At 45.1% G+C, this 15,304-nt stretch overlaps 1 protein-coding gene across 1 annotated transcript in view; it reads left to right on the top strand.

Annotated features, from left to right (window-relative positions):
* SCGN (secretagogin, EF-hand calcium binding protein) overlaps positions 1-9,626 on the top strand; it is a 31,207-nt gene extending 21,581 nt beyond the window's left edge. The window contains exons 7-11 of the mRNA XM_075140682.1: positions 5,421-5,476; positions 6,961-7,006; positions 7,124-7,183; positions 8,048-8,116; positions 9,498-9,626. Coding sequence (XP_074996783.1) covers positions 5,421-5,476; positions 6,961-7,006; positions 7,124-7,183; positions 8,048-8,116; positions 9,498-9,626 — 360 coding nt within the window. The remainder of the gene's footprint in view (positions 1-5,420; positions 5,477-6,960; positions 7,007-7,123; positions 7,184-8,047; positions 8,117-9,497) is intronic.
* The last annotated feature ends 5,678 nt before the right edge of the window (positions 9,627-15,304 follow it).

Consider the following 15,304-nt stretch of genomic DNA (forward strand, 5'->3'; position numbering starts at 1 on the left):
AGTCTTTGTTGTATTGACAAAAGCCTAAACAGAGTTTGTTATGTTTGTTAACACACTGAGCAAACTTCCCAAAGCCCTAGATGTATGATAGGGGTATAGCCTAAAAGACTGGTTGCCTAAAGGAGCAGTCTTTGTACATCCCTTCTCCATGGCAGTGGCCTCCCTCACAGGTGGCTCCGTAAGGATGCCGTGACCCCCCAAGAGTCTCCATCTCCAGTGACGCACCAACACTGCAACCATCACATCTTCTAACCCCAGCCACCACTGTGGGAGCCCCGCCATCCCCAGGGAGCTTCCTCCTGGCTTCGGGTGGGTGCGATTCCTCTCGTTACTTTGCTGTGTGTCGTAAAGAGAGGACCCACACAGCTGATGGAAACCTGCTTCCCATGTCCCTTCTAGACTTAATCCCAGTGGTGCTGTTACCTCCAGTTTTGCGCCACACTTGCTGTAGCATAAGCCAGGGGAAGCAGAAAATCCCATTTAAGCTCAAACTTCATTTCTGAAGATCAAAACCAACAGAACTCAGGAGCCTGCAGGCTTTTGAAAACCCCAGCAGATAATGCCTTGGTCTTTTAGGAACCAAACACTCTTAGAAATCCTGCACTAAACGACTCGTCTAGATTACATAGGCGATCCGGTCAGGCAGAGCACTGAGCTTTTGTCCCGAGGATAACTTGCTGGCCACGGGGCCCTCCTGTCGCTCTGCAAAAGCCTTTGTGCCCCCATCCTTCCCTAAGGAAAGAAGCTATAGGCAGTCCTGCAGCTCGGGCACGTACCTGTCTTCATACACCCTCAATAACTCTTGTACTCACTGGCCAATTTTAGTTACAGCTGTCAGGTATGGATGGCCCCGATATATATATTTGTGAGAGTAGGAGGTCAGGCAAGCGCCAACTCTTCCCGTGTCCCACCTGAGGGATAAAACACTTTATTACACACAGTAGAGAAGGTTTAAAAGCAGGCTTTAGTGACTCCACTGATCACAGAACTATTTATTTTGGTTGTTTACTTCTCTCCTTATCTCTGTCATGGAAAATAATTCAGACTTATAATCTTATATTGCTCTTCAAAGCACGCGTGTGTTTGTCATATCCTGGTGTTTCAGTGGCCTTCTTTACAACACCGGACAAGGAAAGCAGAGATATTTCCTTTGCTGAACTCAAAGCCAATGGCAGTTTCAATTTTGCACTTAAAAAAATGAGATGTAACAACTCTTATTTTGTAAACCCAGCTCTTACTTACTTACTCTGTCTGGCTCAGAGTGCAGGGACTACATTCAAACAAACAGAACTAAGACTTCCCTGGTGCACTGCCATTAAAATGTCAGTGAATTAATTTGTGCAAACACTTTAATACACGGGTTACTTTGACAGTAAAATAAATGCATCATTTTATAAAGCATACTGCTGGATGCAGCAAAGCTTTTAGTAAAACTGAGTGCTATTTAAACATGCCAGACCTTATCCTTAACCACATTGAAATGTTTCATATCAGCCTGGCAGCACAAATATAGCTTTCAAGAGTGTAAACTGAAAATCCATCAAGTTTAACATATCAAGATGGTGTGTAAAGGCAAAAGTTTAAATTAGAAACAATCTCATAACGATTCCAAATATACTTCTCCCATGATGGCCGCTTTGTCATATGGGGTGGGTACCCTCTGTCATTCTTTGTGTACTTATGTGCACAATTAGCAGATCGGATCAATGCTTGTAACTTGAAAGTTTAATTAATAAACATTTCCCCAGGCTTTTCCCAAGTAATGCAGCCCAAGATTGCTATGGAGTGGGTATGCATGAGCTCCAGTTGTCCAGATAATAGGATTAGGTCTATCTTATTAGCTGTGGTACCTGAACTAATTCAGTGAACACTATTCTATCTTCCCTACATGTTTTCCATCTTTCATGTGGAAGTCACTAGACAAGAATGGCCTAGCTCTTCCAGCCAGACTTTTCTTTTCTTTCTGTTGACTGGTATGGGCAATCAAAATATTGCATATGTTTGAAAATTTTATCCAGGATACTTGTTGCAGAAAAAGGCAAAACAATTCGAAAACACAAAGATTCTCTCTTGGTACTGCAAAAGCAGAGCTGAGTGAAGGAGGTCAGAGAGGGGAGCTGGTTAGCTGTAAGTAGACATGGACAACCACGGAAGGTTTAACATTAAGCTCAAAGATAGGGTGCAAATGAAGCAAATTGACTGGGGATGTTGCTTTTCATTAAGCGTTCCACTAAAGGAAGTATTATCTCTGCAGTTAAATGTGTTTTAATGGGGTCTGAGCTACTGCTGGAATATTGTAAAGGGTTCAGAAATGGATAGAGTTGAAAACCACCGGCTCAGAAAATTGATAATGAAGCAGAAAAACTTTCACATCTAAACCATCACCTCTAATCTAGCCTGTCTCATTAAGGGTGCACAAAGCTTTCCAGCCTCCTGGCTATTTGCGACATCTGAAACCATGAAAACGTGCTGCACTCACAAAGTAGAGCAGATGCAGGGCACGTGGGACACTCAAAGTCCCAAGACAAGAACAGCTATGCTAGGGTGCTTATTACTTGTTCCGTGGAAAACGAGATGAGACTTTAGATATTTCACTGAAAAAGAGACTCGTGGCTTGTCTCAGAGAGGCCCACGTGAAATGAAAAATGGGCCCTAAGTCTGCCTCTGGGTTGGGAACCACCAGGTCTGCTCTGGTCGCAGAAGCTGCCACCATGGTCAGCATTTATAGGTGTTTATCAGTGAGCTTGTACGGAGGTCAGGACCTCGTGGTCATGGAGCTGAACTTCTCCCAAAAGCTCTGTGTGTTTGCTTTCCTGAGGCATCACAGAGGGAAAAACGTACCTGAATCTGAAGTCTAGGCTGAAACACTGGCTTTTAGTCTCAAGAGAGCAATTCTGAGATGCACAGAGACCGGGAGAAAATAAAAAACACTTTCAGGAACTCAGAAATGTGAAGGAGAATCCGGCTGAAGTTCAAAGAATGCTAAAGGCAATAAGTTTTAGTGTGTTTTGGTAAGGACATTGTACCTTTGTGTGAAGAAAAGACTAGTGCAGTGCCTTCAGCCAGAGCTGCCCTGCCCCAGACAGCAGAGCCCCTGAGAGCTTCACCCCGTGCTTCCCACCAAACTCTGTCCTCTCCCACCACACCAGGCGTGCCGCTTTATGGTGACTTCTTACAGACCGTGTGGGTAGCTAATGCTCCTCGGTGGCCTAAACGAAGAGATTTAGAGTGACATTTTCAAAAGCGCTTAAGTTACTGTAAAGCCTAGGGACTATGGTATTCCCACCACCCAAAAGTTGGTACTTTCTCTAGCTGGCTAAAGAGGGGTTGTCTCCATAAGTTTCCTTTACGGAGTATTTTTCAGATCTATAGCATAAGCTGGATGATGCAAAGCCACCTGCGGTGGAGAGTCTGCAAAAATGAGCCAGTAAAGGTATCTCCCGCTCTCCTCACACAACAAACAAAACCAGGTTAGGCACTGATGTCCCATTTGGAGAGAGGCTTTTAAAATCTTATCATCTGGGATGATTTATTTCTAGAAGGAACATTAACCATTTTCTATTGCCTGCAGAATAACTCCTTTATCAGCCAGGAACCGAAAGCTCAGGTTTTTCTCTCTGATGGCAGTGGGAGGCTGTCGTTGCAAGGACATTTCTCTTCTTGGTGGCACCAGTGAAGGCAGCTCCCGCTCCCATCCGTGCCTCCAGCCTTGACCCATTGTGGCCCCAGCAGAGACCAGGGAAACGTCCCATATTGCAGTGGGATAACTGATGGGGCAAAAGGCAGGATGGAAGAAGTTAGATAAGCTGGAGAGGGACAACTTGGACTGACGCAGCATGAGAGAAGTCCTGAGGACGGCTCGGCAGCTTTATTCATCTCTCCAGCTCTAGGGTGAAGGAAGATTCGGAGGACTTCTTCTGTCATTTAGTGGCTCCGCACAGAGCACATGCTTGGCAGAAGCCAGTGAAATGGGAAAGCGGCTTTCCTTGTGCCACCCGCATGGCTCTCAGGATGTGATTTTTCCAAAGATCTCAGTATGAGCCTTCAATTGTTCGTAGGAGTTTTATACTGTCTTTCAGTGGGAGAAAAAGTGAGCCCATACCGAGTGCTCTTCAAAAATCCTATCCAAACCTCAGTAGTGTAAATAATGCAGAATAATTAATGGAATAAAATCCTGTTGCAGAATCTTATCTAAACCCAGTGCAATAAAGGGTTACCATTGGCTCACCATCCTCAGTGTAGATGCCTGCCCTCAAGCAAGGGGCAGGGAGGAGGCAGCGCTGACAAGATAGGCATTGTAGTTATGCAAGGGTTCCCTGTGAAATTGCAGGTCTCCAAATAATACCTCTTGTCATGCACGTGTCAGGCTCTGCCCCAGTTTCACTGCTGGGAAGTGCTCGGGACCTGCTGCTGGCTCTCCCCACAGCTCCCGCGTGGTCAGGCTGTGTCACAGCGGATGGTCCTCTCCCTCTAAGCCTCCTGAGGTGGGGACTGGTATGGGCCTTCTCCAGCAGGTGTGCAATTAATTACACCAAAGATTTGTAGTGACCTGGTTACTTATAACATTAAATAAGCAAATGAGATTCATGAAGGTAAGATTAAAGCATATTCCATTACTGAGTATCTGACAGAGAATGGCAACCCATCTTAGTAAAATATTAATCTTTCCCCCCCTACAATGTGGAATACATTTTTTCTAGAACTTTGAGCCATAAGTTATTCAGGTTTGCAACCCGTTAAACATCTCCCCCTCTTTCCCTGTAACAGACTCTTATTTGTGCCTTGGAGAGAAACACAGTACCACATACCACAAACAAATAAATAATACCTGGCAGTGACTCATCAAAAAGATCGTATTAAGGAAAAGATAATATTAAGGAAAGGCTAACTTTTGTATTCACACAGATTAACCTCTTGACGTTGGCAGCCTGAATCTCCCTCCCAGCCAAGCAAAGCCCACTGGCTTTAGCGGCGTAAAACCCCAACTTGAGTGTGTATCAGAAGGTGACATTTGCACCTCAGCCACTCGGTAGCCACAGCAACAGTCAAAGATAAGGATGGAGTCAGGCTGGAAGTGGGTTTTTGGCATTTTTTTTCAGGGGCCATGGCAAGGCCAGTATTTAGTTTCTTAAGGCGTTTGCTGGAGACTTGTCTTTATCCCTGTGTAAGGCAAGAAGGGAGCGGTGCTGGTATTTGATTGCTTGGGTTGTCGCTGTCAGAAAGCAGGAGGGTTTTGCTATGCTTTTGTGCCACCCTTGCAGTTGGTGCTAGCAGAGGACGCCGTGCTGCCTGGAGCTTGGGCAAGCTCCCTGAGCAAGCAGAGGTGAGGGCACAGGGCAGAGCAAAATGTATATTGGCTTTTTTGTATGTGTGTTCTCCTCATGGCCTATCTATTTCCTCTCTGTCTTCTTGATTTTTAGATGAAAATCTTTGACAAAAACAAAGATGGACGGCTGGACCTGAATGACCTGGCAAGGTAGGCTTTAATAATCTTGATGGGGTTTTTCAGCTTGCAATGGCAGATCCAGGCAAGGTGATGATCTCCCTCCAGGGATGTGCATTTGAATCCTACCTCCTTTCAAATTAAATCAGGTACTCTGATGTAGGTGTCCCAGGTCTCTAATGCATGATCCCCATCACAATAGCCCACGAACCTAGAGCTGGTGACACTGAGCAATGCCAGGACCTGTTTGTGCATCACCAACGCTCTGGCATGATCCGTGCTACCTCTGCGATGCTCCTCAGGAGGTGATGAAGCAGCCAGTGGCACCATGTCTCCAAAAGAAGGATGGCAATCCCCTTCAGCAGGGTCACAGATGTGCATTTATTTCACATCATCATGCACAGCAGGGTTTGCAAAGAATTTCTGCTGCTTGTTTGAGGAATAAAGGTCCCACCGCAAAGGAGCTTTCCAATGGCAGTAAGAAAGGATTTGGAGAGACAAGGTGAAGACACTTGTGAATGAAGCTGGAGACCCAGTCATGGGCCTCTGTCTCTTTTCTATCCTTATTACCTCAGAGGCTTTTATATGATTTTTCACTGCAAACAGAGAGAGAGTATGCCTCTGTCTGTAAATGTATGTGCAATGACTGGATGGGACTTTAAACGTGCGGGTACAGTCTTAAAACACTGGTTTGGGGGATGAGAGGAGAGAGGTGCTGGTTTGCCACTGTTACTTTCTGCTTGGGATCACGACAAATGCCAGCACAAATAACTGCAGTGCATGTGGCAGTTGGCTTTGACCGCTGAATATATGAAGAGAAACAGGCAGAATGGAGAATATCTAAAGGGGGTTGCTGTTGCATTTACCTCTTAAATATGGTTCCCCTACTGCCCCATGCCAGCTGAGGCTCCCCTCTCGTCTGAGCACATTTCTCACACCCCAAGCCCTCAGTGTGCAGACACAGCGCAGCACACCCCGTGTCGCGGGCTGTAAAGACCTCCGGGTTAGCAGAGCAGCTGCAGAGAGAAAAGCTTTTATCAGTGCTGTGAGGGGCTTTGGGGGGGGGGGGGGAGGAATTTGGCCAGTCTCAGCACTCAGGCCAGTATTACTTTGTCCTTTACTTTTACAACCACCAATTCTCCCTCCAACAGAGAGCAATAAATTGCTCTTTCCTTTAATGCAGCACAGCAATCCAGTTAGGAGGAATGATTGTCTGGTAGCTCTGGCTTCGGAGGCTGACCACCTCCATTGCGCTGGACCACCAGAAATGCTCTGGGAGAAGCAATGGTGCTAAGAAACACATCTGCAGTGAGCCAAAGGGCGCCCGCCGTTCCCCGTCAGACAGGGAGCGAGGCATGTGTTCATGTAACAGCCCTCCGTAAATAACCCCCCAGGAGATTTTCTTTTTTAAAGGCCTATAATCTAAAATCTCTTTGCTTTACGAACCAGAAGAGTTCGGAATAGTTTGTGTGCAGATGATAAAGCGGAAAGATCGTAATTTAAATCTCCCCATTCAGGATTCTGGCGCTCCAGGAAAATTTCCTTCTTCAATTTAAAATGGATGTAAGTAGCGCTATTTTTTGGTGCATCAATCCCGTCTCTCTCAGCTAAGATAACCTGGGCCCAAACTTGAATCTTTTTATTTCTTCTTTTTCACTTGCTTGTCCACTCCACACATAGGCTTGCAGCACGGAAGAAAGGAGGAGAGATTTTGAGAAGATCTTTGCACACTACGACGTTGTGAGTCCCAGAGGCCGTTCCCTTGCGGTCTTTAAATGACACAGATTTAACATACGCTGCTCAGACTTCTTCCTCCTGGTGGGTGCTGTGGGGGTCACTCAGGAGCTGCAGCTGTGCCTGAGCCCATGGGCCAGGGGGCCTGGGGGGCAAGGTGGGGACAGATGCTCAGAGACCTCGTGGCAAAGGACCCATTTTGACGTTCTCCATCGCCACGGCCAGCGCTGCTGCTTTAGCAGTATCTCCCTGCAGGAGACACAAGGGATGCAGAGGAGGTGGTGGCTTTAGCTCTCGCAGTTTCTGGCAGTTTGGGACCTGCATCACCACCACGTTGAAAAATAAAACCCCTTCCAGTACTGAACCAAGGGTTATTTAGGCAGTCTGGCCCAGGTTATCTGGGCCAGATCTTGACCACCTAACTGCCTGTTAGAAATCAGCAATTCAGTGCCACTTCTGACAGTCACACAACTCCCTCGGGTGGTGGCCAGCAAGCCTCACAAAAAGGTGAGAAATGTTGCTCCTGTTTGAGGAGAAGAGATGGTTTGGGAAAAAGGAAGGGATCTTAGATATTAGAAAGAAATTCTTCACTGTGAGGGTGGTGAGACACTGGAACAGGTTGCCCAGAGAAGTTTTGGATGCCCTGGAAGGGTCCAAGGCCAGGCTGGATGTGGCTTTGAGCAACCTGATCTAGTGGAAGATGCCCCTGCCCATGACAGGGGGGTGGCACTAGATGATCTTTAAGGTCCCTTCCAATCCAAACAATTCTATGATTCTATGATCTTTATGCTACAAAGCTCGGTGACCAGGTGGACCTACTGACCTACTTTTGTCTTACTGGAGCATTTTGATGTTTCTTCCATCTTTCAGAGTAAAACAGGAGCACTTGAAGGCCCAGAAGTGGATGGGTTTGTCAAAGACATGATGGAACTGGTCAAGGTAGCTTCATGGTTATTTCCATTTATTAATACCCTATATTTCCAAGAGGAAGATGATTGTTTTGGTAAAGTTATGTAAATAGAGGGGCTGCTGAGAAGGTAGAGTCAAATTTCACTTTGATGAGCAGCAGAAACGAATATCATGGTCTCAGCATAAACACTCTAGAGCGTTTCACCGTATCACAGAAATTCTGCCTGACAAATTAATACACCTTCACTCAGCAACGGTATTTAAGAAAGGTCCATTCTAGCTCATACTCTGAATTAGGCAGGTGTTACAGCATCACAAACTGGTCGATGTGGATCAGTCATCAGAAGTTCTTTCTTCTGTTTTCACTGTGAATAAGATCCTCACCAGCATGACCTCATGGTTCATTAGCTCATCACCGCGCTACACCTGAAAACGACTTGAGCTCTACCTCTAATCAAGAACACCATGCCCAGTGTGTCACCATTTTCTCACAGACAGCAGAGTCCATCTGCATTGGATTACCTTGATTTTCCAGATGCAGTCCAAGATACAGTTTTTGATCCAAATATAGTCTGGTCTTTGGCTCCCTCTGAGGCTGAGCTGTTGCATTTCCACACAATGTGACCGGACACAGGGATGCCTGCGCTCCCACGTCCTTTTAGCGGAGAGCAGAGACTGCAGCTGTATGCTGATGTCTGCGTGTGTACGTACATTATAGCCCTGTGGTGCGTAGGGAAGGGCGTGAGGACAGGCAGGATGTTGGATTTGTGCTCTGTGCGTGTGTGTCCAAAGGAGCGAAGGTTGTACTTTCCCTAAGGGCCTTCATCAGCATCATCCTTGGGGACTACAAGCTGTGCATGTGAATTTGACCTCCTCCTGAGAAAGTGGGAAGCAGAGGAAGCGGTACAGCATTAGGAGCATACAGAGACAGTGTAGCCTGTAAAGTATGCCTTTGGCAATCCTTTGATCCACTAAAGGTATTTTTAAGTTGCTGGCTAGCCTGTAAAATAGTAGGCTGCTGACAGTAATGCCACATCACTCCTTGTGTAGCAGGTTTGAGAGAGGAAACCAGATGAAAGCACAGGTGCAGTAGTGCAGCGATCTGTATCACACAACTTTCTGCAGACTTTTGTTTGATACGGATCAGATACTGATGGCCTTGACTAAGCACAAAAATCGTGTTGCATTTCCTTACAGTTACTCACAGTCCCACACCTCTTCTGTTTTTCCAGGGCATCCTTTCCCCGTTCTCTGTTCACTTCCCCACCTTGTATGAGCTGACGGGGGGTCAGGCTGTTTGGTTGCTTCTCCTTGGGTGGATTTCCCTGTCGCTGCACGGCCTGCTGCTTTACATCTGGGGAAATCCAGAGCCATTTTCTCTCTCAGCACCATTTTTCTCTTTTGCCTGCAGCCCAGCATTAGTGGTGTGGACCTGGACAAGTTCCGCCAGATCCTGCTCAACCACTGCGACGTGAACAAGGACGGGAAAATTCAGAAATCTGAACTGGCTTTGTGTCTTGGGCTTAAAATGAACCCGTAGCCGGGAGAGTGCTCGTGGTTGTGTTCCCCTTGTGAGGTTTGCCTGCTGCTCCTCGTAGAAATGTGTCCATGCTGCCGGGTGAGCGGGAGGGAGCAGGGGCACCGCGCTGCCGGGCTGGAGAGCGGCTACACGAAGACGTGGCAGAGTGGGATCCGCATGGAGGGCCTCCCCGCTCCACCACACTCTTTGTGGTGTTCGCTCGCTGCCGCCGCTTGTGGGTCCCCTTAGCGATGTCTCTGCCCACGAGCACACCAGCAGCTCAGAAAAGGGGTTGCTGTTCTTCTCCTGCCCCCATGAAATGCTGCCCTGCCTGTCCCCTAGGGTAGGGACAAGCCTCTCCTTAAAAACATCCCGTCAGTGCTCTCAGAGTGCAGCTACTAGGTGTTTCTGATGGTCGCCTTACGTGTGAAGTCATTACTTTGGTGAGCATCGTGCTTTGTTTGTGCATTTAAAACATTGGATGGATGACAGTGTATTTGTGCAGAAATAAAAAACGGCAGTTACAGAAATTCAGTAAGATTGGAGTTTATGTGTTATATGCAGAAAGCCATCTGCCGCAGGCTGGCAGACCATACGTAGTAGCCATTTTACATAAAATGCATCAAATAGCAAGGGGTTTTGTGATGCCTATCAGCTGTGGTGTTTAAATCTGCCAGGAAATGAAACATGGTAGATCCTTCTCATGGGGAAACCGCACACACCAGGAAATGATATCACCTCCAGGATGAAGCCACGGGGTAACATCACTTCTGGAAGAAGCCTTTCTTCTGACCCAAACTGAAATAATATACAAGGTTTCCATAAACTGGAAAACTGGAAGGACAGAAGCCTAATGCGTGCAGAGTTCTTAAGCACATGCTTATTTTTCTAAATCTGTAAGAGTTAGTAAATACTTGTAACCTTTATTGAACCTAAAGCTTCCCATCACTCCCAGGCCATGAGTGTAATCCTGGAGCCTAATGGCAGCAGCATCATTTGTGCCACATGTTTCCCTATTCCAAAGGCTTTGACAGCATATTCAGAAAGTGCCACACCTACCCTATCATGCCCAAATAATTCTTAATTTCTGATGAGAAAACCGTGGAGGAAGGGTTGTTGGCAAAGCTCCTGCACATTTCAGCATTTTTGTCTCCTACAGAGGAGAGACCCAGGTTTGACACTACAAGTGTCTTTCTGGTTATGCACTTTGCACAAGGCAGTATAATGAAACACTCCCTTTATACTCGGTTTTATAAAAATTAACCAGAAATTACCTTCAGTCAACACAAATAGAGATGGAGATGCTGATTCAATAAAGCACTTAAGAACATACACAACTTGCTCATTTTCTTGTGATGTTCGCTCGCTGCCGCCGCTTGTGGGTCCCCTTAGCGATGTCTCTGCCCATGAGCACACCAGCAGCTCAGAAAAGGGGTTGCTGTTCTTCTCCTGCCCCCATGAAATGCTGCCCTGCCCGTCCCCTAGGGTAGGGGCAAGCCTCTCCTTAAAAACATCCCGTCAGTGCCAGTCAGAACACCACAAGATACGCTCATTTTCTAATTTCACTGATGATAAGCTCACAGACCAAACAAGCGCTAAGTGCTGTTTCACCCCAGCACGGAACTAGGGCTTTAAGCTCCAAAACTGCTTGTTATCACCCTGGCAGCAACGCAAATCACAACCGCAATAACAGAGATTTGCAACGGTTCAGAAAAACGATGAACAAGGAATCAGGCCTTAGCAGCAGCTCCCCGAGCCATCGGGGACGCACTTTTACTCATGGACGCTCGCTTCCATCTGAGGGAAGAGCTGTGGTCAGGAGTGCATGACAACAGATAGGAAGCCATCAGAGAAATCCCACGCACCGCTGTTTATCAGACATGCTTTATCTCCATCCTGAAGAATTTGCAGCAAATATAGTGGGGCACATCACCAACTATCTTTTCGTCGTACCTCCAACAGGATGTGACTTATCAGCCTAAATAATTATGCCTTTAAGTATATTCTTCTGTTTCTCTCTCTTCTGTCAGCCTTTATATTGTTCTCATTGTTATTATTATTTTATAAACTACAACTTCCATTACTTTGGACATGGGAGCAATTTCTGTACCATCCCTTACAATATATTTCCACCTGTAGATATATGTTCTTTATGCTATTTGTATTTTTTGATGGCAACAGGTCCATTCTGTTTCACCCCTGTTTAAGCCTATTGATATCAGTAGAACTTTTTCTCATTTATTAAAGTATAAATTCAAGAATATCCTGCCCTGCCTCACCAAAAATACAGCAACTTTTAACCTACAATGAAAATAGTCTTTTAAAGACTGTATACAACCACAGCTCTTAATTCAAGAATTATACAACACTTCGTCCATCTTTATTGAAACCTTATGCTTTTCACATCCTCTGCAGCCAACAGGTTTTTTTCAACAGACACTAAGCAGTAATGAATCTGATACGTTGGTGTCACAATGTATTTTGTTTCTTTTGTACAAATTTGTGATTTTTTTTTTAATACTGAGTTTGCTGAAGCCTTCCTCTCTACAAGTTCATGCAACTAGTTTTACTAGCTTGAAATAAGGGAATGCATAGCCTTCAGCAAGTAAGTTTACAAGAGCATTTTACAAAAAACATTAGCAAAAAGTAATGGGGATAGTAGATTAAAAGTTTACATACAGAACTCAGAAGAGGGTTTTTCATGTTTTGCTTTTTTTTTAAATTTAGTTCTGTATTCCCATGAGGATATTTTTTGTGTCCAGAGCAGCGACTAGAGAGCCAGAAAACAGGCACGCATGCTGCCTTGTTTGCAGGGATCACAGGGGAGAGCCATATCCCAGTGGGACTCCAGCCCAAGTGAGCTGCAGGTCCCCTATAAGCAAAACAAAATGTCAGGAGATGCAGTGGGATTTGAGCCCACGTTACAAAGGTCAGCAAGGCAATTATTAATGAGCCATGATCTTATAACCCTCTAGCCTCTAAAAGTCGATGTTATTGCAGGAGGCAGGCATTTTGAGACTTCCCGTGGAAAAGACGTGTTCCTTGCTTGCAGAGATTTTTTTTTTTTTAAATTACTGTTATTTTCATTTCAATAATGAATGATCTGTAAGGCCCTTTGGTCTCAGGCTCTGGTGATTACACCCCTTTACGCTGCTATAGATATACAGATAGGCAATACATTTTGATGAAACATAGCTATTGGCTGTTTTGCAAATTCGAAGCATGCTTTAATGTGCAGTGTGGAGTCTCTTACGTATCAAAACATGAGATACTATTTCACATTTGTATGGTTACAGGAAAATAACTGTTTTATATTAATTATATGAAAATATCTTGCCTACAAAACCAAAAGCATTTACACACCATGATGCCTTCTGTGCCGTAAATATATTGAAGATATGTGAGGAAGGCTTGGGGCTGTGCGATCAGTGCATCCTCTGCCAACAAAATTCTGCGGGTATCACAATATTTAGGAGCGTGCCTCTTGGTAACTACAATTTGAATGCAGAAAGTGCTTGAAAATGTTTTCCAAGATGTTGTCCCTCGGTATTTTCATGTTTTTCTCTAGAAAAATGGGATTAAGAGATTCACGGTTTTCTATTTCTTCATAGTATGCAAATTTACTGAATCAATTTTAGCTGACTTATATCATCATATTTAACAGGTATATTTCCATAAGACATTTAGCTACCACAAGCATAGCAGTCAATATGCACACTGCTCCCAAATGTGCCATTTTAAGGTTGTTTTTTTGCCTTTGTTTAATTGGCAAACTGCTGGATCTGGAAATCAATGTGTGAGTTTCCTCAAAGCAAAGCTGTTCCTTTGCCTCCCTTTTCACTGTAAGTTATTAAAGATCATGCCCTGGACTCCCGTCATGCTCCCTGCTTGTCTCGGCCCTTCTCATTTTTGGCACTTGACATATAGTTTTTTTCTGGATGACTTGTCATGACAACTTTGTTCAGGAGACACTGCCTCCGACAGCTTCAGTTGACTGTGTAGAACTGATACCTGTGAAAAATGAACATTTATGGGGCTTTTTAACTCAAATCCATCCCTCGTTTAACTTCATTGGTTTCACTGCAAATGATGCTACAGAGACACAATCTTTTCTCCCATCATTTTGAACCTCAACAAGCTGCTTGCTTATCCTGAGCCATCACCATGGAGATCTGCCGCTGGAGACCCCCAATTTCCTGAGCCAGCCTCACAATCCCAAATTGCTCACATGCCAGCTTGTCCCTTGGTCTGTGCAATTTTTCCCCCAGAATGATGAACCCAAATACACACGCTCGCCTCATTCCCCAGTCTGAACACACTCCAGCAGTCTCACATCACTGACACCCAAACTGGAACCAGATGAGATGTTTAGAAATCGTAACATTTAAGTTTTGGCCATGCTTTATTTTCAGGTTTTCAGTGAAATAATTCTCTCCCTTTGCTCTCACAATATTGCTTTAAATAACATGGGTGAAGCTGCCTCCACATCCTCCAAAAACTGCTTTTTATTCCTACTGAAAGCTAAGAATTGAGCATCAGCCCAAAAGAAGGGTTCAGAGCATAGGAAACCAGCACCCATTTTTGATTAATCATCTGCTTTTCTGTTTGTGTGGCAAGACAATAGTGTCAATATTAATGAAAACAATTGTGACTAATGCAGCCAATAAGACTATCAGAGAATCATCTGCCACATTATAATAGGAACCGATCATGAGAAACACCTTAATTACAGCTATTATCTCTTAAAATGGCTGGGTAACTCTTACATTAATCTGATTTGAAACAGAAAGTTGCCATTACGTAGTGAGATGTTAAATGGGGCTTTGCTGTGTAATTACATGGGGCAAAGTAACTATGAAAGTCATTTTTGTATGAGGGCCACACTGACTGCTAAAGAAAAGCTCTCATTTTCTGGCTCTTCATTGCACCTGTATTTTCAGTAATTCCATGGAGAATTGCATCTCATTTTAAGGAAGATTTGCACATGGGAAAAGGGGTGGGGGAAAGAGTGCCAGTTATGACCAGTATAATAGAAAAATAAAGGAACCATTTGCTTAATGCCAAGAGACATCTACAGGGAGCTCCCAGAGGTAAAACCATTCCCCTGCCCTCTCTCGCTTGGCTGGGCAGCACCGATTTTCACAAGCTCATCCCATGGCGATGTGTCCTGCTGCCCATCCGCCCTATGCTCAGCCTTCATGCCGGCTTCAGGCGTTGCCCTTCCTCTTGGGTTTGTTCCTTCACATTTGCTGTCCTCCAAAAAAAGGCTTTTCCCTGCCCTGCTCCTTGGCTGATGGGAAAACTGGAGCAGATGTCCCTGCACAGGAAAAATGGCTGGCGCGATGGCACGCACAGTGCGGACAAATGCTCAGGCTGCATCTCTGTTATCCTCTGGCATCATCTCTTTAGATGAGCTGTTTCAGGAAAAAAGGAATTCGATTGAATTTGATGGAAACACCAAAGCCCACGAGAGCTATTATTATTAGGCAACGTGGCTGGAGAACGGGCATCTGCCCCAGGCTTGGAGAGACCTGGTTTGGGGTCCCTGCTCTGTCCAGCATTGCGGCTGTGAAGCTCAAATGATTTCAACCTGTTCAGTCTTACCAGCGGAAATTTTCTGTTGTGGATGATGAAAGCACACAACCGCATGTTGAACTAGCCATCTTGGTTTGGAAGCGTACTTTCAAGGGATACATTAA

Source organism: Calonectris borealis, chromosome 2 (genome assembly GCF_964195595.1).
Source record: "Calonectris borealis chromosome 2, bCalBor7.hap1.2, whole genome shotgun sequence".
Classification (NCBI taxonomy): domain Eukaryota; kingdom Metazoa; phylum Chordata; class Aves; order Procellariiformes; family Procellariidae; genus Calonectris; species Calonectris borealis.